Here is a 27,874-nt window from a genome sequence, read left to right as displayed (position 1 = left end):
TGCGCAGGGGAGGGTCAGAGAGAGAGGGAGACACAGAATCTGAAGACAGGCTCCAGGCTCTGAGTTGTTAGCACAGAACCCAACGTGGGGCTTGAACCCACGAACAGTGAGATCATGACCTGAGCTGAAGCCGGACGTTTAACTGACTGAGACACCTAGGTGCCCCATGCATATGTAATTTCTATTTTGCCATTTCTATGATTATGTGCATATTAATAGTTGAAGTTGTCTGTGTTTCAGACTAACACTCTGCCCCATTAAAATCCTAAGTTTGGGGCACCTGGGTGGCTTAGTAAGTTAAGTAAGCATCCAACCCTTGATTTTGGCTCAGGTCATGATCTCACAGTTCATGAGTTTGAGCCCCACATTGGGCTCTGGACTGACAGCACAGAATCTGCTTGGGATTTTCCTCTCTCTGTCTCTCTCTTTCTCTCTCTCTCTCTTGGACTCTTTCTCAAAATAAATAAATATTTTTTAAATTATAAAAATAAAATAAAATCCTAAATTTAAATCCCAAAAAGTTTCTAGCTTTCTAGTCCTGTAAAGCAGTACCATCCAGTAGACATTTCTGTGATGATGGGTATGTTCTGTGTCTGTGTGGTCCAGTATGTGGTAGCCATGGCCACATCTGGCTGTCGAGCACTTGAAATGTGCCTAGTGTAGCTGAGGAACTGAGTTTTTAGTTTTGTTTAATTTAATGAATCTAAACTAAAATAGCCACTCATGGCTAATGGCTACTGTGAAGGACAATGGAGCTCTAGAGAGTTACTGGATTTCTTTAGGAGCAAGACTAAGTAGCTTCAAAGTCTAGAAGGTGGGGGTTCTTAGTCACACGAGATTAATCAACCACTCAGTCCGGTGAACTTGCACATGAAGTATGATTATGTCACCACAGTGATTGTTTTCAGGGCTTGTAACTCTGGCCTACGGGAGGCTTATACTCTGGTCCTTTTGATAGCTTCAGTGTTCTAAAATAGGATACTCTAAGAAAATGTTTAAGGAAGATCCTTACCTTTAATATTGGGAACTAAATAGATCTCTGAGGGAAATCTCATTACAGTGAAGAATATGAATATTATTTGCAGCTCTGAGTAGTTCTAATTTGCTGCTGTAAGCATTTAGTACTCAGTTTATCTTGATAACCAATATCTGAGAAAGTGCCTTGTGTTTATAGAAATTTTTTCATGACCTGGGCATGGAAAAATAGTGAAAAGTGTTATAAAACACTCTTCTGCACTCTTAAAGAGAACACCCTGAACAGAAGCTCTCCTTTTTAAACACACGGCATTTAATTTCAGTATCCGTAGTTCAGTTTCTTTGTGGGAAGAGAGAAATTATTCCTTGAAAATGTGACCATAAATATTTGAAAAATAATGTTCTAAGCACTGTGTACTAGATCATCATTACCTTGCTGTTGTGCCATAGAGCACTGAAGAGGTAAGTTGAAAAATAGGTTACATGCTCAGATAAATTCGGAAAATGGCAGTATATGGTGTCTCCCTCTCGAATGTTCACAATGTGCATTAACAACATGAAGGGCTGGAAGAAGTCCTGTGGTAGAGAAATGTTTAAGAAATGTTTAACGTTGTTTAACCCAGTGTTTGCCACATGAGTTTAGCATTAAATTCATTTTCTTCATGTAGTACCTGTAAACATCCTGAAAAATACAATTTGGCAGCAACTGTCCTAGATTATTTATTAATTGACTCTTAAAACATAAATGTTAGAATCTAAACATTAGGAAGAATCTTATAGAAGTTACCTCGTCTGTTCTGTTAGATAACCTTACAGCGTCTGCCTGAGCACCCCTACAAAGCGACGAATGTGATTCTCTTACAAATCTGATTGTTTCAGAAAGCTTTGCATTATGTAGCCCTTGCATTCTCTCCCTTAGCTTCCAACTAGCTGTACTTCTCTGGAGAATGAAGACAAAGTATCTGCAGGTAAACCTCTGTCAGTGAAACATAGTAACAAATATGTCACTAACTCTGGTCTCTTACTGTTTCACAGGCACCTCTGTGGGCGTATATTGCTTGCGCGTGTGGCCTTTTCATTTACCAGTCTTTGGACGCTATAGATGGGAAACAGGCAAGAAGAACCAATAGTAGTTCTCCTTTGGGAGAACTTTTTGATCATGGTTGTGATTCACTATCAACAGGTATTGTTGATTTTTTAATGTTAGTGATTAATGTGATAAAGAATGTTAGAATAAATAAGAGGTTTATGGTGTTAGGATATCAGAATAAGTGATTTATAGCAAGTTTTAATGTTTTCAAAAGACTATAAATATGATTAATGTTTGTTCATTATTGGCTGTATTGGGAGATTTAGAAATTAAGTTTATTTCTACTTAAATTATTTTTAACCCTAAATATTATCCTTTTGGCACCTGTGACATTTAAAATCTTAGGGCATAATTGTCATCATCAAAAATCTCATAGGGGCACCAGGGTGGCTCAGTCAGTTGAGCATCCGGCTTCAGCTCAGGTCATGATCTCATGGTCCAGTCTATGGGTTTGAGCCCCGCATCAGGCTCTGTGCTGACAGCTAGCTCATGAGCCTGGAGCCTGTTTTCAGATTCTGTGTCTCCCTCTCTCTCTGACCCTTCCCTGCTTCTGTCTCTGTCTCTGTCTGTCTGTCTCTCTCTTTCTCTCTCAAAAATAAAATAAAACAAACATTTTTTTAAAAAATAACTAAATAAGTCTCATAAATTGTAGTGGGAGGCCAGGAAATCTGTGGTCTCTATATTTAAGTTGGTATTCTGTAGACAGTTAAAATTATGTTGTAGACTCACAGTATAACTGGTAACAAACGGGCTTGGATAAAAAGATTGAAAAGAGGGGTGCCTGGGTGGCTCAGTCAGTTAAGCATTTGACTCTTAATTTCGGCTCAGATCATGATCTCGTGGTTTGTGGGATTGAGCCCTGTGTCAGTCTCTACTCTGTCAGCACTAGGGATTCTCTCTCTCTGTCTCTCTCCCTCTCTCTGTTCCTCTCCCACTCAAAATGCACTTGCTCCCTCTCAAAACAAATACTTTAAAAAGTTTTGTAAAGACTGGAAAGAAATATACTAAAGTGCTCGCAATAGATGAGTTACTGTATATTAGATTATAGGTGGTATGGGGCACCTGAGGGGCTCAGTGGTTTAAGTGTCCAGCTTCGGCTCAGGTCATGATCTTGCAGTTCATGAGTTTGAACCCCACATCCAGTTCTGTGCTGATAGTTCGGAGCCTGGAGCCTGCTTCAGATTCTGTGTCTCCATCTCTCTCTACCCCTTTCCCACTCACACTCTGTCTCTCTCTCTCAAAAAATAAATAAACATTAAAAAAAAATTTTTTTTAATTTTTTATTTATTTTTGATACAGAGAGAGACAGAGCATGAGAGGGGGAGGGACAGAGAGAGGAGACACAGAACCAGAAGCAGGCTCCAGGCTCTGAGCTGGCTGTCAGCACAGAGCCTGACGCGGGGCTCGAACCCACGAACGTGAGTTCTGACCTGAGCCGAAGCTGGAGGCTTAACCCACTGAGCCACCCAGGCACCCCTAAAAATTTTTTTAATAAAAAAAAGATTATAGGTGACATATTTGTATTGTTAAGAATAGTATTTTAGTACTTTTTTGGAGGGGAAAGAAAGATTTAGAAACTAAATGACAGTTTCGAACTAGTCTTTCTGGTGGGAACATCCCCATGCCCTCACAAACACATATTTTTTCCTTAGTTTTTTTCTGTTGGTTTCTTGTCATTTGGCATAGCATTTAAAATACTTTTTAAAGAAACAAATAAAAACCCATGGTAGCTTTACCTCCTGAATTCACATATACAGATGTAGATTCATGTGAACATCATTGTTTCCGTGTGTGCTGACAGTAGCTTCCTCAGTAGAGAAGAATGAATAGCTAAGCACTCATAATCCATAGGGCCAAAGAAACACTCAGGACTTCTACTGACTACAAAGACTTATTGGGCACCTAATTTAATTGACTGTATCTTATTTTTTTCACTATTTATTTATTTTGAAGGAGAGTGCACATGTGTTTACAAACAGGGAGCGGGCGGAGAGAGGGGGAAGGAGAATCACAAGCAGGCTCCACACTCAGCATGAAGCCCCACTTGGGGCTTGATCTCATGACTGAGAGATCATGACCTGAGCCAAAATCGAAAGTCGAACACTCAACCAACTGAGCCACCCAGGCTCCCCTCTATTTTTTCTTTTCAGTGATAATCTTTTTTGTGGTATAGTTTGAGTTCCAAACTTTTATAGGACATGTTTTTCTGTATAAGTCGCCCATAATTATATCTGCTACATAGGAAAAGATAGCTATGAATCTAAGTTCTTTTGTGAATTATGTAAGTCTTTAGTTTCTCTTTTTTCTCCTCCCACAGTGATCACTTAACACAGTGTTTAATATGTTTCAGGCACTGTTTGAAATCCTTTACAATATTGATTTATTTTGTCTGATTTTTATCATCATATTACAAACAGGCACGAGGAAACAGTTTTTCTTTCAGTTTTTACTCTGCCCTGTAATTTTTTTTTTTACTGTTCATTAGGATCACTATCATGAAGTTGGGAAGATACTCCAAAAAAAAAAAATGCTCAAGTATTTTAGTTGCTTTCGAGACCTTTGGTTCCACTAAGTGGTATAGTGGAAGAAGAAAGTGAAATTATGGGGTAAAAGATTATATCCTGTTTTCCTGGAACCATAGATAACTGAGAGAAGATTGGACATTCATAGCATGTCTTTTTATTTTTTTATTATTTATTTTGCTTCATCTAAAATAATTTCCAGCTCAATTAATGTTAGTTATTGAGATTGTTCAGTTTTTATTGTGATCTTTCTTTTGCAGTTTTTGTGGTTCTTGGAACTTGTATTGCAGTGCAGCTGGGGACAAATCCTGATTGGATGTTTTTTTGTTGTTTTGCGGGAACATTCATGTTCTATTGTGCACACTGGCAAACATATGTTTCTGGAACATTGAGATTTGGAATGTAAGTAACACTTAATGGTTTTTTTTGTTTTTGTTTTTGTTTTTTTGGTTTTCTCTTTCAGATATGGAGAATGTTTACATATCTCAGTATCAGGAATTGATCGAAGCACTAAATTAGTTTAGCAAATAGAAGTTTAAACCTCTCATTGTTATAGCTGCCTAATGGTTTCTATCCCCTCTCAGCCAATATTTTTAAAATAATATGAAAAGCATTGGCCCCCTCCTCATTCATACCTGCTTGTCTTTGCCTCAGATAAGTTCACTGTATTTTTCCTATATTTACCTTAACTCCGTGTTTTATTTTGATATATGAAAATGTATTTTCAGGAAAGATTAGATAGCTTATGAGAGCAAAGAGCAACTCTCATCTCTAAATATCATAGCTTTTTAATTAGTTTTTTCTTTTCATATTATTTATGAGTACATAAAAATCTAAACTCTTTGATAATTCAGTTGACATAAACACACCATATAGATTACTACCACCAACAATGCCCAAGAACTTAAAAAATGAAATACAAATTCCTTTTAGACTCTGAAATGAATAGTTCCTACCTGTTTGTCAGTACTTTTCCATAAATATTAATGAGTAAACTCATCTTGAAGAAAGGTAAAGGATGGAATTCACCAACTGGTGTTTAATTGTCACAGATCTGATATACACTGCTCAAGTTAGTAGGGTTTTGTGTGTGTGTGTGTGTGTGGTGTAGGATTAAAAGAGAAAGAACTTGAGAAAAGATTCTGAATACTTCATGAAGTATCTAAATAAAAGCTCTGATGGCAAATGATAGGAGACCATCTTAACCTTGTCTCTTTAAGATGAATTGTTAATAGATATTCAAATTTTAGATCCCTAATAAACTTAGTTTTCTAGTACTCATAAGAGCCAAATGCACGGAAATTCAGCTCTTCCTTACAAATTCAGTCCAAATGATTTTTGCTAAAATTCTTTAAATAGAACTTAAGATGTTCATAACTTACGACAGTGACAACAAATATTATTTTGGATGTTAAATAAAAGACACATCCTGGAAGAATTTCATAATAAAAGACTTAGAAGGCATGTTCAAGGCCCATCTTAAGGTAATACCCTTAAATGACAATAGTAGACATGCACGTCCAGTTGAAACTCGTATGCTTGTGCATTCCTCAGGTTATAAAATGATCAGTGCTCAGGAAATATGGTAGATTTCTGATATATATAAAAAAAAAGCAGGAATTGAAAATACGATGTACAGATGTTTTTTCAAATTGTTTTCAATAATGTTTTCATACTATTACTCTGCATTGGCAAAACCACAAAATACAATGGACTTCTAAGATCACTTGGTTTGCCCTAATTCAGTTTTAACTTTTAGTGATGTGACGGTTTTCAAAAATAACAGAACATGTAATATCTGGATTTGACAGTTTGTTTCAGTGGTTATTATCTCATAGTTAAGTTGCAAGCCCTTATTTTGAGAGTATATTATTCATCATCAGCCCTAATGGATTTTCTTTCCCTTTCAAGTAAAGCAGCACCAACCATGTGTATGGGAACTGAAGGAAGGAGAGCCATGGAAGTAGGGGAAGAGTAAATAGACTGTGTTTTTAGGAGTGATTTGATAGCACAGCTTTCCATTTGCCAGTCTTAGAATGTGCTTTGTGGTGTATTTCTTTGATAAAATATGTACTTAGAGAAAGGTGAGCAGTTCCATATTATTAGACCAAAGATGCCTGTAAGGGAGTGGTAGGAGATAAGGCTGAAGAAGATCCAGAAAATCAGGGGATTTCTATGTCCTGCCAAGAAAAATGAGCTTTTTTCCTGAATCTGTGGGGAGCCTTTGCCAAACCTAAGCCAGGAAAATGACAAAAGGACAATTTGGAAAGAGCATTCTGGCAACATTCGGAGGGTAAATTGGCATGGGCTGTGACAGAGGTAAGGGGACCCTGTAGGAGTCATCAACATAATTAACATGAGGAATGCTCACACCTGAACTAGAGTGACAACAGTGCTATCAGAGAAAAGTCATAGTCTGGAGAGAGGCCTAAGAGGTAGAAACTGTAGGCCCTAATCTCTCTCTGCATATGGGGAAAGAATGAGCGAGCAGAGACTGGAGCGACTCCCCGTTCCTCTCCTTCGGGGGCTGGATGGGAGGTGGAGAGTGGCGCTGCAGGGAGAAGAACCAGTGTGAAAGAGAGTTCTATCAGAACGCGTATGTGAGGGATTTTAGACACCCAGATAGAATGAAAATAGCATAGAAAACTTAGAAAGCAAGCCTAGAAAGAAGCCTATGAAAATTATTGAACAGCCAGAGAAGGAGGCATACCAGAATGAAAAGCCAGAGATTTCAAAAGAGAGCAACGCTAAATGCTGCCAAGACTCAAAATGAGGACAGAAAATTGTACACTAAATTTGGCAATATGAGGCCCTCCAGAGTAGTTTCTCTGTAGTGGAAGGGTAGAAGCCAGATTGTAGGGGGTGGGAAGGGAGGGAATGAGTAAGCACACGGTTAGTACAGGTGACTTACAGAATGTGTGCTGTGATGGGAAGGAGCAGGGCGTCTGTTAGAAGAAAGAACATAGGTGCAAAGGAAGGAGGGTTTTGTATTTACACAGAAGAGATTGACTGGAGAAGAGATGGAAGATATTTGGGGGAGGAAAAAAGAGAGATGGATCTATGAGGCTAGATTGATGAAAATGCAGGACCACAGTTTAGGGTAACAGGCAGAAGGACTAGGTGGGAGGATACTGTCCCACGGAGCCTATCGTGCCTCCTTGTAATAGTGTGAAAACAGATACAGAAATATTGGAGCCAGTTTAAATTTAATATCTCAAATTACACATTAGTATCACAAGGGATTGGTTTTGATTTGGAAAATTGAATACGATTTTCTGAAATCCTGCATTCATGCATATTAAGGCGATACTATTTCTCTTTTAAAATAAAAGCAGGTCTCAACATTCAAAGAAATGTTTACGTTTAAGGAGATACTTTTCAGACAACCAGCGTAACGGAGGCATATGGAATAATAGAGATATTCCTTAAGAAGTTTTAAGAATGCCATTTAAGATTTCACGTTCTTTTCAAGAGCGGATAATATAGGCAGGTGTATAATAGGCTGAATATTGAAGTAAAGTTTATATGTATGGCGGAGAAAGTCCAAATTTTCTTTAATTAGTAAAGCAATAAACTCTCAAATGTAATTTGACTGAAGAAATTTTTTTAAATCCCTTACTTTTCTTACTGCTTTTTGGAGAAAAGTGAAAGCAGCCCTTAGGCACCTTAGAAATTTTATTTTAAAATATTTTTATTTTACTTATTTTGATGTTTATGAACAAATGAAAAAATCAAAATCATTTCTTTTTTATATATAATCAATTTAGGTTGTTGTATATTTAATAACCATATAGTATATTTGCCAGATAAGAGATTTTATTTGTTTTTCTTAATCTTCTAATGTCACTAATTTTAGGTGCTATTAAGTTTGCTCAGATCTTGACTAAAAATAGGCACCATAGTTTAATTCATTTTTAACTAAGTAATTTCCATTCAAAGTTAGATATTGTGAGAAAGCCAGTGTGTTTTGGATACATCATCTTGGATATTAGGAGCTAAATCTTCCAGCAATTTTCTCTGATCCCAGCTGAAGGCTGCCTTGTACGGAGAATATTAGTGCCTGTCATATCTAGGTGTCAGATACATCTGGATATACATACCCTGTCCTGACGGTGCTTCTGGACCCACGTAGAGGTCTGACAGATGAGTACTGCTCACTGGGACCCTGCTAGACCCAACTTAGCCTGTGAGGGCTTTTACTAACTTGGATTTGAAAGACTGGGGAGAGAAATGGGCTCAGAGTCTAGAACTTCACAGAAGAATTGGGTCAGCAGAAGAAAATAAGAATTATGAATTAAAGTTCATTTGTAAACATTTGTAAAATATTCCTTAAAATGTATACAGGTTATACTAAATGGAAGAGTTCACATTTCCTCTCTTAAGGCTTAAACACTGCATATCTAGATATTTTAAAATATATGACTTGTGGATGTATATATGGAATCATTTTATAAATTAAATGCTTGAAACTCTAAACAACCTCTAATAAAACTATTTATGCAAAAAACTGGCCTTAAAGAAATCCTCCACATTGTGAAAGGTAGAACTCTTACTTAAATTATCATTTCAGAAAGAAAAAAAAACTTTTCATAAGTCAGAAAAAGAAAGAAATTATAATAAATTGAACTAGATCAGTATATCTTGCCTCAAGTGTTATCTCCAAATTATTGTCTGTGTATCAGCTTGAGCAAGGCCCAGAACTTTCATTTCCTAATTTGTAAATCAGAGTTTTGGATTTGATGGTATCTAAGGTTCCTCCTGTGAGTCTATTTTACAGATGTCATTTCCAATGTACTTAATATTTATAATTATAGCAGGCAGAGTGTTTAGTACATTTTTCAATTCATGCTTCTAGTGTTTCATATTTACATTAGCTAAAACTATGTAAACACATAACTTCTGACTTTTTCTTTTCTAGTTAAATGAAAAAAGTTAATAGGCTATGTATTCTACTGGTAGCCTGGGAAATCCAGTTCAATTCTACCCAAGAAATCTCTAAAGAATAAGTATTTGCAGACATCATAGTAATTAAAACCTGTTAATGTTATAATCTAAACTGTTAATGTAGAATCCACTTTTTGTGGATTAAGAATTCGGGAGCTTCCTGTTAAATGCCCAAATAGGATATTTGTATCTTTAAAAGTTTAAGACGTACCACATGAACTAATAATTATCAAAGATTTTCCTTTCAGTTTCTAGTTTCCCTGTGTATGTTTTGTTAATAAGTCATTCATTTGGACTGTTTCTATTTTAATTTTATCATATTGTTAGAGATAAGACCTTAAAGCAACTGTTTATATTAATGTGAAGCATAGAGTCCAGTTTGGACTCTCAGATCATCACACCTGTTTCTATCACCTTTAGCAATTCCTTGGTTCTTAATTTTGATCACATGGTTTTGAAGTCTGTTCTATATGCCACTCTTTTTGTCAACATCCTTTAGTGATCGAATTAGACATATTACTTATTTTTACCACTAATAAGCTAACCCAATATAGTAGAGAGTTATAATGCTGGTACGGAATTAAGGGACGAGAAGGAGGAAAAAGGGTAAGGTTCTGGACTAGAGATTATCAGGAAATAGGACAAGGAGCTGGCCAGTTTGATATTGTTCTAATCATATCTAAAGAAGTCATGGTTTCCCCTTGCCCTTGTGACGTACAAGTGCTGATTTTACTGAGTAGCAGAGGCAGGAGCATGAGGAGATGGGCAGTGAAGGGGTACAGGAGGATTGGTGGCTTTTCAGGCACACAGGTGACTGTACATACACATGGGCTCCTGGAAGCACTCCTCTCCAGAGAGGTCTGGATAGGTTCTCGCACTGAAGGGACTTATGCCACAGTTAAAGTGATCATTTGTCAAGTAGTGGTCACTTCTTAGGTAATTAAGAATTAACTGGGTTTTTAGTTCCAGTGTTTCCAGCTGCCTGTTTACAAGTCATTTAATCAGTGTGTTAAGGTTTGAATTTTATACTTTTCTACTATTTTGGTTTGGGTAAAAAAATCTACATGTTTGCATAAGGATAGTAATAGTACTGTATAAACTGTATTACTAAACCTTTAGATGTCTTTATAAGGGGAATGCTACTTTTTAAATGTTTTTGCTACCTGTAGGGCTCTTGGGCAAAAGCTCTGAGTAAAGTTATTTTGAAATGTTTGTTTCCTTATGCATAGATTCGATGTTACAGAGTCCCAGATCATAATTATAATATGCCAGCTTCTCACAGGAACCCTGGGACCTTGGTTCTGGAACTTCACGGTAACTGCTAGAATATTCATGCTGTCCAATGAACAGTGGCGTGAACTCAATAAAGACAGCACCTTTGTCATGCACAGACTAATTAAAATACAAAAAATAAAAAGTCTCCTGGTGGTATTTCACAGGCAAACAGGTTATTAGAAAAAAAATAATTTTAACATATATAGGGCAATAAAAATCCACCCTATTAAAAATTTTTGAAAATAATATTCCTGGTAATTTGATGCTAAAAACAATGATCTCTCTCACCCTACTGTACCTAATATCATTTTTGCTCTATGTAATATTTTTTAAACAAATACCTTTCCACCATTAACTAGAATTTTTTTTTTTTTTGGTATTTATATTTTGAAAACAGAATAAAGTTTCCATTTAGATAAGTAAGTTGAGAAGATGCTTAATAGTAATGTAGGAAAGATTCTGTTTATTCCCTTAACTCCTTTAAAATATTCTTTAAGGAATCTAGTACCAATTCTTCTGCTTCTGTTTTCCATGATCTTAGTTTTTTAAAAAATTAAAGCTATTCTCATTCCTATTTGTATTGTTTACTGTTTTCTTCTTCTTACTGTGCTTTTAAAACTAAGTATCCTTTGCTTTTCATGTTACCATAACCATCTTTTGAATGCCCTCCTTTTTCAGGTTTGGTTTGTTTTTAGTAAATACATAATTCCTTAATTAATGCCGAGTAAATCATACATCTTTTTTCTCTCATGTTAAAATTATAGTTTAGACTTTAAGACTTTGAAAAGTCCAAAAAGATTTATTAGAAAATAGTTTCCCCGTAGAATAGTCCAGAATCTTTCACACTTTAATATGAAAGGTTTATTCACAAGAAAAATAGAACTTGAATTCCATTTATTTTGCAATTCAGGGAGTGTTTGGGAACTGTTCATATGGAAACCTAACAGATCCTTCTAGCAATACAGGGCCACATTAGGTTTCCTGTAGTGAATCCTCATGCCCCCAAATGTTTCAACAATATGATAGAAATAGTAAGTCTGGTAGCAGAGTTCTTTCTGAAAGTTATCTTGTGGCACTGTAAATCCATTTATTCAATAGCAGTTGAGACATCTTTGGGGATGGATTAATAGTGAGGGATAGTCTACATCTTTTTTTCAAAAGAAACTTAGACTTTAGAAAATACTGAAAAGTACTGTAGACATGATTTAGAATCAAAACAAAAGCCATTTTCATTTGAATTTACAATGTATTTGCATAGTTATTTGTGGGAGTTCTTCTTGGGGTAGAATAATGTGCATAGTTCAGAATGTATCATTTTTTTAGCACCCGTCTACCCATAACCTGTCTTCTGGGTCTTTCTCCAAAGAGCTAAAACTTTATTCTCACTGCAGTTGTCTAGATATATATTTTTGATGTCTCATTTATTATTGTTAATTGTACTCCCCAAAGGTCTTTTCTCCCAGTGTTCTTATTAACAGTCAGGATATTCACTTTATTACTTACTTTCACCTTGTCTATGATTGGAAAAAACCCTATATTTACATAACCTTTCCTATTAAAGTATTTCTAGAAACTAATGCATTTTAGTTTTAACATCCAGAAAAATCTTTTGGAAATCCATTCTTTTACTAGTTGCTAACTTGCAGAGATCTTGTTTTGCTTTTAATATTTGTTGCTTAAACTGATTTGATCATTGCAATGAGACTGTCGGATGTTTCTTTGTGGGTTTTTCCCTTTCCTTTTTTTCAAAGTTTAGGGGGAAAGTAAGCTTTAGAAAGAGTTGATCATTAATTACAGTTTGTTTCCAGTTAATTGAATTTATCTGCATCTAAACTTCTAATGCTCTTGTCTGTTGTTTTCTACCGTTTTATGGAAAGTTGTGTTAAAAAACAAGAAGCATCATCCTACATGGATACCTTAGTAATAACAAGGTAAAAACCTAGGACAGATGTTTACCCCAGTTGATTGGTTAGTAAACTAAAACTTGAGAATTTTAGTGCCATGTAGGTACAACACTTCCAATTTCTTTCAAATATCTGCCACCTAATATCCCTGTAACCTTGGAAAAGTCCATTAACATGTCCGACTTTCCTCATCTATAAAATGGTGGCAATAGTTCCTACCTCCTGGATAGTTGTGAAGATTAATAAGAGTCAAAATGTAATGTGCTTACTTTAATGACTGACATATAATAAGTGTTCATTACCACTATTATTTTATTGATTTTAAGACCTGTGTTAGTAACTCCCAGCAGTTGCCAGATTTCTTCCAGAATTGATTGTGCTGGTTTGAGAGGAAAAATAGGTCCATGATCCCTTCACTTAATTGCATCAAGATTATTACTAAATGAGGTGAGAGAACTTTCCTAATTCTTCTGATTCCAGAGGTGATAAGGGTAGGCTGTCCCCTGAATTGTGAGACCTAAATTTTAGCTCTTCTTATATTCTAACCTTTGGCTATTTTCTCTTCCTACTCAAAAATCACTGGATGGGTGGTGGTTGTATTTTTTAGTCTTCCCAGATAATCTAAAGATCCACATAATCCTTCATGTGGTAGATAATATGGTTTTAAATAATTCAGCTTATTTCAAAAATAGATGCTTAGGCTTTCTCTGTATGTAACACTTTTTGAGAGAGAGAGCGTGTGTGTGAATGCACGAACAGGAAGGGACAAAGGAAGAGGGGAGAGAGAGAATCCCAAGCAAGCTCCATGCTATCTGTGCAGAGCCCAAAATAGGGATCAGTCCCATGACTGTAAGATTATGACCTGAGCTAAAATCAAGAGTCAGATGCTTAACTGAAACACCCAGGTGCCCTAGAACACTTGATTTTAAAATATCCTAGTTATCATTCACCTGTCCAGTTAATGTTACTTAACATTGAGCTTTCCATGCCCAGATTGTCCATTATCAAGGGAGAAAGTAAAATATTAGAAGGCAGTATGAGCAATTTCTGGGCCAGTCTTGGTTGCAGTCTACCAAGACTTCACCCCACCCGTGTGTGGTATTTCTGGTATAATAAATGTTCTGGTCATGCAGAAGTTCCCTAGAATTTCAGATCCATTTACAAGTACTTGCAAATCTGTGATTAATAACAATCTAATTCTTGAAGAGGATTCCAGACACCTTCAGTGGGTGTCTTTCTAAACAAAATTCTTCTTTTTAAATAATTAATAGTTCACAAGTCAAATCGTACAAATCTGGGTTTCTTTGACATTGTGAATTTAACCCTAGTGCATATTCTATGTTAACTAAGCTAACAGCCAACCCAAATTATAACACAATTACATTTACTATGTAGAGTTAAACAACAACAAAATTATGTTTGTATGTTAACTGCAAATGTATCTTTGAATGCATTTGTCACACATATAAGAAAAATAGATTAACTTGTATTAGAGTGAGTGGAAAGACAAAAATTTCAGAGAAAAGATGATTAACGTGCTTACCAACTTTCACAGAATGTGATTTAAATCCCTTCACATCCCCATTATTCCTGAGTCTTGTTGGAATTCAAACCAGATGCATTTGTTAGGTATCTCTCTCAAAACTGAATAGTAAAAATGAGACTTAAAATAGAAATTTTCTTCATAGTCAGTTAAGTTAGGTAGTTTGAGGTTGTTACACCTCTAATCGTTTTTTAAGCCTATAATTCGGATGTAATCACTGATCTAGGCTGCCCTTCTGTTGCTATGAAGACCCCCTGAGTTCCTCACTCCCAACTAGAGAGATTTTCTGTTCCTTGCTGAGAAGTTAAAGTTACTCCTATTCATTTAACATACCATGATCTCTTTACCTCTTAGTCAGTAGACCATTAAGATGTTGTTAGGAGTGATGGGCCCAGGGGATTTATTACAAATATTTAAAGTTTATTTGATTGCCACACTTAAGCCTCCTCATCAAAAGAATGGTGGAGCTTAGTCTCCGCAACTGGGTTTGCTTCTTTTTTCTTCTGTGATGGCCATTAGAATGTTGTTTGTGGCTGGCTTGTTGTAGTAATTTGAGTGGATTATACCAAGCAGTTGGGCAAGTTCTTTCTCTACTTTGACAACCTCTACTGAAATAAAGTAGAAACAGGAAATTATTTAAAGCAAAACAAGTCAGGATATTCAAATACCTTCATGGTTACAGAAATTTAAGTGTACCATCATCTAATTTTCCCCCTCTGAAACATTTAGGCTATGGAAATCTAATGCTGTAGATGAGAGATTTGTTTTCCCGTATGTCTTTTTAAATAATTACTCTGGTGTTTTAGATGTTCCTTTACCACATATTCTTTTTATCTCAAAGGGCTTATTTTTGGTGTAGTTCTGGAGGATGATTTTTTGGTTGTTTTTGAGAAGTAGTCCAACATTTGGGAATTTTCCACCCATGTTATTATTTTGAAAAGAGTAATAAGGAAGTGACTAGAAATGCCACATTCCTGCCTTTCCATAACATTCCCCTTTCTGGGTAACTGTCTTTCCTCCTCAGACAAAAGGAGTAAAATGAGCCCCCTCCTAATGTATGGTACCATCAATTAATCCACTAGGAGACTTAGTGGAAAGGTAGGAAAATGGGCTGCTATATAACCAACTCTTTTCTAAGGAGAATCGTTGACTCTTTTGTTCATTGTTTATCACTTCTGCCACCAGTTCCTCTAAGTTCCCTTAGTTTTTGTCTCTAGGGATGGCCTCTTACTGCCCCCTCTTAACTGACAGTCAAGATTAGAGCCACACCTCTAGGAGTGGGGGCTGGCGGTTCTCATGATTCAGAGCAGGAGGGTCTCATTTAGGAGTACTGAGTATTCCTCTAAATCAGATAAGCAAACAGGGAAAAAATACTCTTAACTACCTATAACTGGTAAGTAAGTTTTCCCTGGCTTTCTCTCCTAACATTAAGGCATTGTTGATCTAAATACAGTGATAGTATCTGAATGGTTTAGAAAATTCTGTCTTTTAAAATTTTCAAACAGGCTAATCCATAGAAGTTTCCTTAGGAATCTCAGTCTGGGCTTTATAAAGATCTTTCATGTTTCCCATTCTCTTTTACATTCATCCAAGGTACAAAGATTAATTGCATGAGGTTCCCTCCATTTTTATTTTGTAATTCTATACTTCTGGCCCTTCCCCTCCCAAAAGGCTACTTCATATATCCAGCAAAGTGTTGTAAGATGTCTACCCTCCTCCACCCAAGACAGAGTCGATCATCTCTGACACCTGCTTAGTCTCCTGAACCTGCTACTGAGTGTAATTCCCCTTATTGGCAACACCACTCATCAGGTCAGCTCTACAGATTCTTTCTAGCCTAATTCAGTCCATTTTCCCCCAATAAATGTGTATGTAAAGATAACTACATCACTATATGTTTGCAAATTAATAAGCTTCTGTTCAAAAAAAAATCTTGAGCAAACAAAACTCAATTTTTTTAGTTGTGAGAGACTGGTATCAACTTATTTATTATGGGCATGCAAGCTTGCATATCTAGCTCACAGTATATGTTGTGTCAGTTTTAGAAATGGGGGCTCCATTCTGCTCCGAGAATTGAATCCTCTTGCTGTTGTTACCTGTTTTTCTTAGACTATTTTTTTTAAATTTTACCTTAATAGATAAATTATTCACTTTGTTTAAAACTAACATTATACAGTGTATGGTCTCCTTCCCATCCTCCTCTCCCACTGTCCATTCCCATACTGTGCTCTCCAGTAGGTAACCACTGTTGTTAGTTTATAATGTATCCTCCTGGAAATTTGTTATGTAATTACTGGCAAAAATAAAAACAATATTGTTTTTCTTTTTTACACATACACACACACACACACACACACACACACAATAGCATTTATACATTCTGCAACATTTCTTTTCACCTAATATATCATTGATATTTTTCCATATCACTATGTAGGGAGCAACCCACTCTGTTTTTAAAGCTACCAAATATTCCATTGTATGAAAGTACCATAATTTCTCTAACTGTTCCTTCATTGAGGGCTATTTTAAAAAACTTTGCTCTTATAAATAATTCTGTAATAAAGAACCTTGTACAAACATTTTGTGCAAATATATCTGTAGGATAAATTGTGAGAAGTTTAATTTTGAATCCAATAATCTGGATAATCTCAAAATTAATATAAAGTCTAATCTGTAGGAGGAAAAGAATGTCAGTTTGTGCCTTGCTCCTCAATCTTTTTGTCCATATTCTTTTTTTTTTTTTCAGACTTTCAGACTTCTAATTTCTGCTGCCCTGTTTTTGTACCAGGTTTGTCTTTTCTTGACTGTAAGATCACTTTCAGCAACCTCAAACTAATTCTTGGCTGCTTTTCAGTTCTTCTTTCTAGAAATCTTAGGGTAGTTCACCTAATAAGCATAAGAATTTGATTGAGAACTGGGTGTAATTTTCTCTTCACACCCCTACCATAGAAGGCATTAAATGAATATAACTAAAGGGCAGTAAGTTTTATAAGATCGAAGTAATTTATATTACTTTAGTGAAAACTCGCCATTTCCTCTATTTGGTACTACAAAGCCCTGGCTTCAGGATTCATATGATATGGCAGTGCAACATAGTCCCTCTGCTTGACACTCACAATTTAATACACATATGACATATGCCCTGCCCCTGCGCCTGGTCCTTTTTTTTTTTTTTTTTTTTTTTTTTTGGTGGGAAAGGTTAGGCTGTAGTTTCAGCCCAACTTCAATGAGTCTGAAAATTTCCTATGGAAAGGAGGGGTTTTTATTGCTCTGTGAAATTCATCAAATTAAATTAAAAGCCTCTGGATTTTATTTGATTTTGCTCATAACAAATTTTTGACACCTCCTTCTCCCCTTTCCTCAATATTTGAGATTTTTTTCTATTGTGCATGATAGAGGAATGCTGCTAAGCTCGCAAGTAATTAACTTGAAATTGTTTTGAGTAATTCTGCTTTTTTGGCTTTTTGTACCTAATCAGAATTGATGTGACTGAAGTGCAAATCTTCATAATAATCATGCATTTGCTGGCAGTGATTGGAGGACCACCTTTTTGGCAATCTATGGTAACTCTGTTCACATTGTGTATCCCATGTAATGCATGTTGTCTTTTGCTTGTGTTTTATAATATAGGATAATCCAGTTAAAGGGTGATATGTAAAATTATTTTATTCTTTCTGAAAACAAAAAGCCGCAGCAATGGTAGGACACAAACTTCTCTTTAGGTCGTGGTGAATTTTGCTGCTTGGAGTCAGGTGGAATTTGAGGTCTGTTGCAGGGCTATTGTTTTTGAAGACCATCTGAATTCTTATTTGTCATCCCATTTTGCATCTGAGGAGACAGCGGGTACTAGAGCGGGGTAACCAATGACTAGATTAAAGCAGGCTTCTTTTCTTTCTGAGCTCTAGGAGTCTACCTGTTTTTCTATCATATGCTTAAAGCTGAATAACAAATTTGGGGTAGTAAATTAATTAGCCCCCAAACAGAATAAATGCTTATTGATAATTGATATGATAGAATTGTTTTAACAAGCCAGGACCTTGATTTTCAACCTGACCTGTAAGCACACATATTTTTTCCACAAACTTCGAAAGAGGGTACGTAACAGGTATAACATGCAAGCCAGGAGCACAGGCTTAGGCACCAGACTGCCTGAGTTCCTTCGAGTTCCACTGCCTGTTATGGGAACACACTCACAATTTAACTGTTATTCAACTCTCTGTGGCTTAGTTGCCTTCTCTGTAAAATGAGAACAATAATAGTACCTATTTCATAGGGTTACTCTTTTTTGTTAAATGAGTAATACATGTAAAGCCCTTAGAACCATGTGTATCAAGTAATAAGCCGTCAGTGAAAGCTGCTCTTCCAATTGCCATGTATTCCTCTAGATCGGAGTCACAGTTTTTTGTACTCCCTGGTCTGGTTAAGTGCTGATCACTACCACCATGCCTTCAGAATTGGCCATTCATTTGGTGTGATCTCACCAAAAGATTTACTACTCCTAAACAAACATAATTCTTAAAAATCAGATTAGTTTTAAGGTATATGGAAATTTACTGAACGAGATCTTTCCCGTACCTAATTCACTCTATGAGGATAAACTAGATATCTGAGGAGGTGTCATTGACATACTTCCCTAAGTATTCATGACCAGAAATTGTTCAATACCTTTTGTGAGAAAGGAGGAGGTAAAGGGATAAAACTAATCCGTAGTCAGCCAGGAAAATTCTGAAGCTATCCAGTCATGTATGTACTTTCATTCAAATTCACATCTTTCCTACACATGAGTCTCAAAAGCTGCTAGGGCTTTGAAATCTGAGCTCCATAAATTCAGGTATAGGTATACAGAGAGATAACAAAGATATAGGGAAAGAATTTTATTACTTCTGTTTTCCAGCAAGTTAAATATAGTTGTTTTTATATACACAGTTGAACCCTGAACAACACAGGTTTGATATGCAAGGATCCAATATACACAATTTTTTAATAAATATAGTACAGTACCATAAATGTATTTTTTGTTCCTTATGATTTTTTTAGTATCATTTTCTTTTGTCCAGCCTCCTTTCCCATAAGAATATAGTATATAATACATATACAAAATATGTGTTAATCAGGAAGCTTCTGGTCAACAGTAGTTCAGTTTTGGAGGAGTCAGAAATTATATGCAGATTTTCAACTGCACGGGGGGTGGGATGGGTAGGCACTCCTAACCCTCATGGTGTTCAAGGGTCAATTGTATGTTGACTTAAATTTTTTGTATCCCTTGACTGTATTATTATATTCATAGGCTTTGTGTTTTATACCAAAGTCTCCCCTCCTCCAAAATTATTTTGAATATCTTAAATGTATATAAATTGCCCATAAAGTTTCATCATACCAGTAACCAAAAAATTGTGATTTTTGGTTGTGATTTTTGCCTTGATCATTGCAAAACAAGTCAGTGTCAGGTATATATACCATATATCCTTATCCGTATGGAAATACATAAAGCATTATTACAAATGAAGATATAGGCTGTATGCATATATTTTTTAGGTGGTGCCTGGCAGTGAATTTGTTTCAGGCACCCTTGTTTCACCTTTTCCACTAGGGTTTATATACATGAACTTAACGGAGTGATGGATTTTTTTTCTTTTAAAAGGATCAAATCGTTTGTCCTATATTGATAATTAAGATAATACAATCATCTCTTTTTAATTATATATTTTCAAAAGTAACCTTGGGAACTCTCAGATCCAAGACTGAAATAAAATCCCCAGCAATCTAATTCCAGTAGGAGTGAGGCTAGGTTGCAGTAGAGAAACCAGTTCCCAGGCCTTTGTCTAAGTGTTAGTGGCCCTACTCTTCCCATCTTTTGACGGAAAGGGAAAGGCCTGACTAATCTGGTGATATTCGGAGGCTGAAAGAAATATTCTGTGTTCTTTGAGCTTCCTAGTACAGATTCCCATAATTGACTTAAGACCACTATATTTCTTTTTTTCTTTTTACTTGGCCCTTTGGGTTTAATGCTGAATATGCTGTTTCAAATTTCATTACATTAGTTTAGGAAAGATTACGTGTAATACTTACACTGATATGTGTGCCAAAATGGGAGAAAGATACCTGTTTGGGGCCCAAATGTCAAATTTTCATCTTTCTTGAAGTTGAAGGCGTGAAATGGACATTGCTTTCCAAATCCTCATTAAAAAGTTTTTATCAATAGTTAGGAAGCAAATTGTTGGTTTACAATAACCAAACAATCCAAATGTCTTTATAAAGCTGATTTCACAATATCAGCTCTTTTGCAAAGGTAACTGATTTATATCTGCATCTTATGGATTACCCATTTCTTGCTGCTTTTTCTTCAGAGAGGTGGGTTTTTACTAAGTTTGTAGTTAATTTTGTTGGTTTGGGTTGTTTTTTGTTGTTTTTCTTTTTTTCTTTTCTTAAGGGAAGAAATTATTTTCATGCACAAAAGTCTGTGCATGTGTTTACACATTGCAAGAAACAAAACAACAATCCATATTGTTGATGTTTCTGTATTCCTTTTCCCAAAAGAATATATTCTTTTGGAATGTCTTGAAACTATTTTTTATCCTATCACTGTTTTTTTCTTTGTTTATTTTTGTTTTAAGGAGAATTATCATCATCTTGAAAGGGACCCATATGTAATCTGATTTTTTTTAAGTTTATTTTTATTTATTTTGAGAGAGAGAAAGAGAGCACAAGTGGGGTATGCAGAGAGAGAGAGCAAGAGAAAGAGAGAGAGAACATTTCAAGCAGGTTCCACGCTGTCCCCACAGAGCCCTCTGCAGGGCTCGAACTCAGGAACCATAAGATCATGACCTGGACCAAGATCAAGAGTTTAACAGGCTGAGCCACCCAGGCGCCCCCTGATGTTTGATTCTTTTAAATGTAATAGTTGATTAAATGTGTTTGAAACCATGAGATACCTTCTGGAATCCACTTAAGTCATGTGGTGAGACTACAGGTGAAATTTCAGAATTCCTTAGGTGGAACTAAAGACTTACTATGTAGTATAATCTATTTGTGTCTCATTCCTTAGACTGAAGAAGTGTAATTAGACTTAAATAATGTAGACATGGTGATTTTCTTTAAGCACTTGGTAGATGCTGTAATTATTGTTATATTAAAGTTTGATGGAAATCACTTATATTCAAAGTATTTAAAAACAAGCATTGCCACATTGTTTGGAAGAAGGTTAGTAGTATCTAGCCTCAAAATGATACTTTGTGTTTCTGCTGAAATTTACAAAACCCATAAGAACATTTTTTTATGCCCCTAAGAAAACTAGTCTTAACAGTTTGGTAATTGATATTCTATATTAATCCAAACTATTGAATCAGAACATGTCTGTTGTAATATGATAAATCTGAGATTTAATAATTGCTTTTCCATCTGTAACCTTATTTAAAATGAATTACATTAGATTGATATTATTTAGATGCATAATTTGATAGCATGAGTCCAGAGGGTTTTCTGCTGGCAATAGAGCAGACACCATGACCCAAGGGAGTTCTTACTCTTGCTAGTCTAAAAGACCCAGAGCTCTGATAAAGGTATGTTTTCAGTGTAGCTTTCTTGTATTTCTGTAGAGTGCATGCATGTTAGGTGCCATGGATGAGTTCCCAGAGGAGGCCAGAAAGGGAAAGATTGGGGATAAACAGAATGTGCCCACCCTCCTTGATCTTGGGTGGGAGGTGAAAATGGCAACACTTTTGGTGCTTTTTATAAGTGGTTCAGTGGGTGCTGATTTTTAAGGGATTGCCTGATAAGGCTCGGGATCCTTTCATTCCAGCTCCCTTCACTTTGCCTCAGGTTTTCTTGTAGCTAACATTCTTTTTCCTTTGTAATGTGGGGGCACGATGTATCTTCTTCTTCTCCCATAACAGTAATTCTATATAGAGGGTAAGAGGAAGGGAGAAGATCTTAATCTTCATTCAGCAAGGGTATATTGAGCGCTTACAATATGCATGACTCTAGAGAGAATATAAAAATCATTGCAAACAAAATCCTACACTCAGAAACTTAGGGTTTGGTGTACATAGCTATCCTGTATGATGGAAGTGGAGAGGGTCTAAAGAATGTTTATGATACTTTGCTACTAAGTCTATAGCTTGCTTACTTTGTGGTTCAAGCCATTTACTAATTTTCCTGGCTTCTTTAATATTTCTGTTTATTCTTTCTTCTTTCAATAGGCAACCATTTCCATGAACCTACAGCATTTTCACCAAATTTTAATTATAGTTGTGGTAGTATTCAGTTCAGTTGTGGCACAGATGACTGCTACACCAGAGTTGGCGCTCATTCGATACCCGGGCCCTAATACAAGCAAGCCCCTGTGATGGATGAATGCTTTGCTTCCTTTGAAATCTGACGGAGTATAGTATTTCCCCCATTGCCATACAGGTCCTTTGTCTCTGGAGGGAAAAAGAAAACTAGCCAGGATATTAAATTTAATCCAGGTGCCTCAGATTAAGGATGTAATATCCCTAGTTTTCTGAACCAGAGCAGAAAAATCTTAGAGCTCAGAACAGCCATGGTGTTGATTTTCTCCTTTACTGTAAACAAACGTTGAATTTGTGCTGTAGGGTTTAGAAATAAATTAGGGAAGGAAGAACACCATTTAGGATGCCCCGTAAAGTTCTGGGCTTCATTTTTAAGTTGACCTACTTCATTTTAGAAAACTAAACACTGCCACAGTACAACTTGAAATTTGAACAGTTGATTACAATTTTTTTTAGAGCTACAGTTTTGCAAGAGGTCATAGAGTTTTATAAACAAACTGAGTTCTTAAGAGTTTTGAAGAAATAGAGTATATTAACATTAGAATTGTTGTCTCTACCAATTTTATATGGGTTTTATGTGTACAAAAAAATTAGGAAATGTGACATTTCCTATTTGGTATTTAAATGGTAGCCCTAAAAAGTATAAACAGTCCTAATTAAAATGTTTTCATTATAAGAACTTATTGCCTATTAAACCCTATGGGCTTCTGGAGTTTTGTATCTATACTTATTTGTTTCTGTTAATAGAATATATCATTTTATGTTGCTTTGTTCTCAACACATATTGGGCAAAATATGAGCCTTCAGAAAAGCTAAGTGAGAGGTGGCAAAAAGGAAGGCAGTCTTTTTTTTTCTTTAATGTTTTGTTTATTTTTGATACAGAGAGAGACAGAGCATGAGAGGGGGAGGCACAGAGAGAGAAGGAGACACAGAACCGGAAACAGGCTCCAGGTTCTGAACTAGCTGTTAGCACAGAGCCTGACGCGGGGCTCGAACCCATGACCGTGAGATCTGACCTGAGCCGAAGTCGGAGGCTTAACCGACTGAGCCACCCAGGCGCCCCAGGAAGGCAGTCTTAAATGATTTTAAAAAGTTAGGACAAGAGTATTTCATTTTAAATGATGGATATTGTACTTGCAAGACTGAATACACGATCCCAGTGCACTTAGCTGTGCCCCCCCCCCACTTAGGTAAATTAATCTGCATTTTCAGTATGCTTTTGTATTTTCATTATGCTATAAAAATACATTATTTGCTTCTTTTCAAAATTTAACATGTTGAAATTTTGGATACACAATTGTACCTGCTTGGATGTGCTTGACGTCTTTTTTGCCCTGCATACGACTGTCTTCTTGGCTACCCTCTGCTTTCTCTAGCTGCTTGTATCCTAGTAGTTTGGAGGTGAGAACTCCTCTGAGTACAGCCTTCGTCTTCCATTCTCTAGTTTGCATATTTTTTAACCCAGTTGCAGATATTTCTAGTCTTTTATGCTCCACACTGTCTCTCATAACAATTAGTAACAAACTACAGATTTAGAGGCAGAGTTCCAAAGATGTGCAAAGAAAAAAGCAAAGTACACTTCATTTATAAAAAGTCCAGAAGACAGTCTGTTCTACTGTTGCCAGACTTCTGGGATGCATTAGGTGAATTTACTTAGTTTGTGACACAGTTTAATAAAGTTGGATCAGTAATTTTTTTAAAGCTTGGTATGAGAAGTGAGATTAATTTCTACATAGCCTCTTCTCTTTGTTATATTGTTTATAATGAAAAGAGGGAAATTTCATGAGTTTAAGTATTTGCTAAACTGGAGGGAATGGAGGATATATGGGAATATGAACCAAATGTAATTTCTTATTTCAATTTGTATATATTTTAATTGTTCTCTCTCTCTCTCTACCCGTTAAAGATTCCAGTGCTGAATATCCAAATGAAAATTTTTCCTGCACTCTGTACTGTAGCAGGGACCATATTTTCCTGTACAAATTACTTCCGGGTGATCTTCACAGGTGGTGTTGGAAAAAATGGATCAACGATAGCAGTGAGTACATGTTAAGATTCCCCATAATTGTTAATACTAGGACATGGTATTGTAGTTGCTTTTCCATTTGAATTATATAAAACACTCGTTAATTTAGACTTTCTGCTTACATGTGTATGCTTACGTGCATTTTTTGTGCATGTACACACAGACAACACACCCATGCATTTATATATGTATATTTTTAAAAATATCATCTGCTTTGTAAAATAAACCTGGCAACATAAGTAAAATCCTCAGTTTATGCCTGACCAACCTGTGCTGCTGCTTCCTTCATTAGCTCTTTGGTGTTCAGTTACAGAAACTGCTGGCCGTCAGGCACCATGAGGTTCTTAAAAGTCTGAGTTGATCTTCCTTACAACAAATCCATGTTGTAGCTGACCGTTCATTCCTCTCTTCCCTTTACTCTGCACAGGGAACAAGCGTCCTTTCTCCTTTTCTCCATATTGGATCAGTGATCACATTAGCTGCAATGATCTACAAGAAATCAGCAGTTCAGCTTTTTGAAAAGCACCCCTGTCTTTATATACTGACGTTTGGTTTTGTGTCTGCTAAAATCACTAATAAGCTTGTGGTAAGCTCTAAAATTTTTATTTGTTGTATGTTTAACATTCATCTCATTTTGGTTTTATGGCCCTAGTTTTCATCCCACAGCTTCTGAGCAGTTCTGGAGTTTGCTCTCCTGCAGTCAAGAGCCCTGGACATAACATGGGAACTGTTCTTACTCTTCTGTGAAGCTACCACTGGAGGTTACCGGAAGGCTCTTGGACCTCCACAGCCCTTCTTTTTGCTACAGTTTAATTTGGTGCTTTAGCTGATCATCCTTCAGTCTCCATCTGTAGACTTGAATCAAGGCTGTTTATGGAAAAGCATGTGTTGGGAGGGCTTAGTGGACATGGTCTGTCCCGTGGTGGATAGCTCTCACACATAATTCTTGCCAGTTTTTTAGTTTTGGAAGTTCAGCTTTTAAATAATTCTTGAAACTTGTGAGCACAACTTGAACTTGAGGACAAAACTGATTTTTACTGTGTGTGGCTCATGGTTGCTCTAATATGACAGTGCCTGCATCACAGATTCTCTTTTGTTTTCAGGTGGCACACATGACTAAAAGTGAAATGCATTTGCATGACACAGCATTCATAGGCCCAGCACTTTTATTTCTGGACCAATATTTTAACAGCTTTATTGATGAATATATTGTACTTTGGATTGCCCTGGTAAGTATTGTTCTGTGTCCCATTTCATGATTTGAAAGCCACTTGTTTTCTTGTTTCTGTGGGTCAGTCCTGAAAGATAGATACCATAATTGTAATGATTTTGAATGTCAGAAGACCGTATTTAGGGGACTTTGTAAGAGTTTCTTGTGGCTTGATCTTTGAGCCATTTTTTGCATTATTCTTATTAGTCCTACATCAGGGCTCAAAAATTCCAGATTTCTGACTGTAAAGCAGGAACTGATAAATTGCATACATCCTGTGTGCCAGTGGCCTGTTTTTTATAAATAAAGTTTTATTGGAACACAGCCATGGCCATTCACGTAGATATTGTCTGTGTCTGCTTTAATGCTATGGTGGCAAAGGTTGAGCAGCTGAGATGAACACAGTATGGTCCACAAAGCCTATAATATTTAGTATCTCTCTGAGAAAGAGGTTGTTGATCCTTAGCATACAGGAGACGTCCATGAGGAAATTGAGGTATTGTATGGAATTGAAGACGTGTCTGAAAAGAGGGGAAGAAGGAAGCCACCCTTCCCTATTTTCAGGAAGTTTAGGATTCACCTAAGCAGGTCCTGAGAATCTGACACTCTCTTTCCTTCCAGGTCTTCTCTTTCTTTGATTTGATCCGCTACTGTGTCAGTGTTTGCAATCAGATTGCGTCTCACCTGCACATACACGTCTTCAGAATCAAGGTCTCTACAGCTCATTCTAATCATCATTAATGACATACTTGATTCTACAGGAAACTCACGTTTTCTGCAGGAAAGAATCCGAACATATTAAGGAGAATGGGGTGGATAAGAACAAATATAATTTATAATAATCAATGTTGTATAACTTTTCTTTGTTATTGGTAACACTCCTTAATTATCCTGTGTGAGAATGGGAATTTCAAGTCCCATCCTGTAATTGTACATGTTGTCATACAGGGTTTGGCCCAAGGAAGCATGCAGGAAAAATTGCCATGTGTTTGTAATTATCCTGGATTCAGAATAAAATTGTCCTGGGGAGCAGCTTCCCAGTGGTGGAGATTTCTCATGTAGAATTTCTCATGCAGGCCAAAAGATGGTTGCTTTATAATTTTAACAAATCATCATCTTTTAGTGACATCCTTGTTTAGTCTCTTCTCAAGCTTTCTTTACTAAGGAGCTCGGCTTGTGGCACAGATATATCCCGCTGGCTTGTGCGATGGAATTAGTGATAAAGGCCTTGAATTTGAACTGAAAGGTTTCCTATCTTTACATTGCTGAGGACGTAATTTTTTTTATTGCTCAAGAAATGGTTTCTCTCATGGGCTTGGGAAATCCTGTTAGCATGCAGAATAATGTGGTAACTTTGTTGATCCATTTTATTTTTTTAAATAAATATATGACCTGAAAGCCAGCCTTTCTCTCAATTTTATTCAGTGGAAAGATAAACTAAGTTTTAATGTCATTTTTTAAGATTTAAGCAACATTTATTTCTCCTCTTTAATAAATAAGGAAATTCGGTCAGCTGCTCTGTCATTGTGTGTCCTGCGATCTTTCTCTTCTGTTTAACTTAAAACATAGAACTGTGTTCATTTTCCCCTCCTTCAGATTATAAATCTTTAAAGGATCTCAAACCCTTCCCAGGAATTTTCAGTGAGAGAGGCTTCAGCCTCCCTGGGCAGTTCTTGAAAAGTTGCACTCCTGTTTGGCTCCTCGGCTTGCTGCAGTTTGAAATGAGAAGTCGCTGTCTTCAGTGACTATAAGCCAGACCTGTTACCATTGTATGTACATAGTCCAGTTGCTTGAATGGAGGGGGACAGCAGGAAGGACACTAGTGGTATCTTTTTATTGGTGTGTATTGATTCCTATTCATTTGTATTTGTACCCTATTTCTGTAATCATGGGTAAACAGTGGCTGCTCTGACTCAACTGGGTGTCGGAACTCTGCTTTCTTGCATTTAGAAAAAAATTTTTTAATGTTTTTTTAAATTTATTTTTGAGAGAGAGAGAGACAGCTTGAGCAGGGGAGGGGCAGAGAGAGGGAGAGACAGAATCTGAAGCCAGGCTCCAGGCTCTGAGCTAGCTGTCCGCACAGAACGACGCGGA

General features: G+C 36.4%; 1 protein-coding gene across 3 annotated transcripts in view; it reads left to right on the top strand.

The window, feature by feature from the left end:
- The window catches only part of CEPT1 (choline/ethanolamine phosphotransferase 1), a 39,037-nt gene extending 11,855 nt beyond the window's left edge, over positions 1–27,182 (top strand). For 2 of the 3 annotated variants that reach the window (XM_029946845.1, XM_029946846.1), the window contains exons 3-9: positions 2,011–2,158; positions 4,848–4,989; positions 17,735–17,819; positions 24,451–24,582; positions 24,998–25,156; positions 25,674–25,799; positions 26,402–27,182. In XM_029946845.1, the coding sequence (XP_029802705.1) occupies positions 2,011–2,158; positions 4,848–4,989; positions 17,735–17,819; positions 24,451–24,582; positions 24,998–25,156; positions 25,674–25,799; positions 26,402–26,521 (912 nt within the window). In that variant the 3' untranslated portion in view covers positions 26,522–27,182. Of the gene's footprint in view, positions 1–2,010; positions 2,159–4,847; positions 4,990–10,760; positions 10,846–17,734; positions 17,820–24,450; positions 24,583–24,997; positions 25,157–25,673; positions 25,800–26,401 lie in introns of all 3 variants that reach the window. The other variant, XM_029946847.1, reaches the window with a different exon arrangement.
- Positions 27,183–27,874: the final 692 nt, after the last annotated feature.

Source organism: Suricata suricatta, chromosome 8 (assembly GCF_006229205.1).
Source record: "Suricata suricatta isolate VVHF042 chromosome 8, meerkat_22Aug2017_6uvM2_HiC, whole genome shotgun sequence".
Lineage (NCBI taxonomy): Eukaryota > Metazoa > Chordata > Mammalia > Carnivora > Herpestidae > Suricata > Suricata suricatta.
The sequence above is the reverse complement of the archived record's forward strand: the minus strand, read 5'-3'. Positions and strand labels throughout refer to the sequence as shown.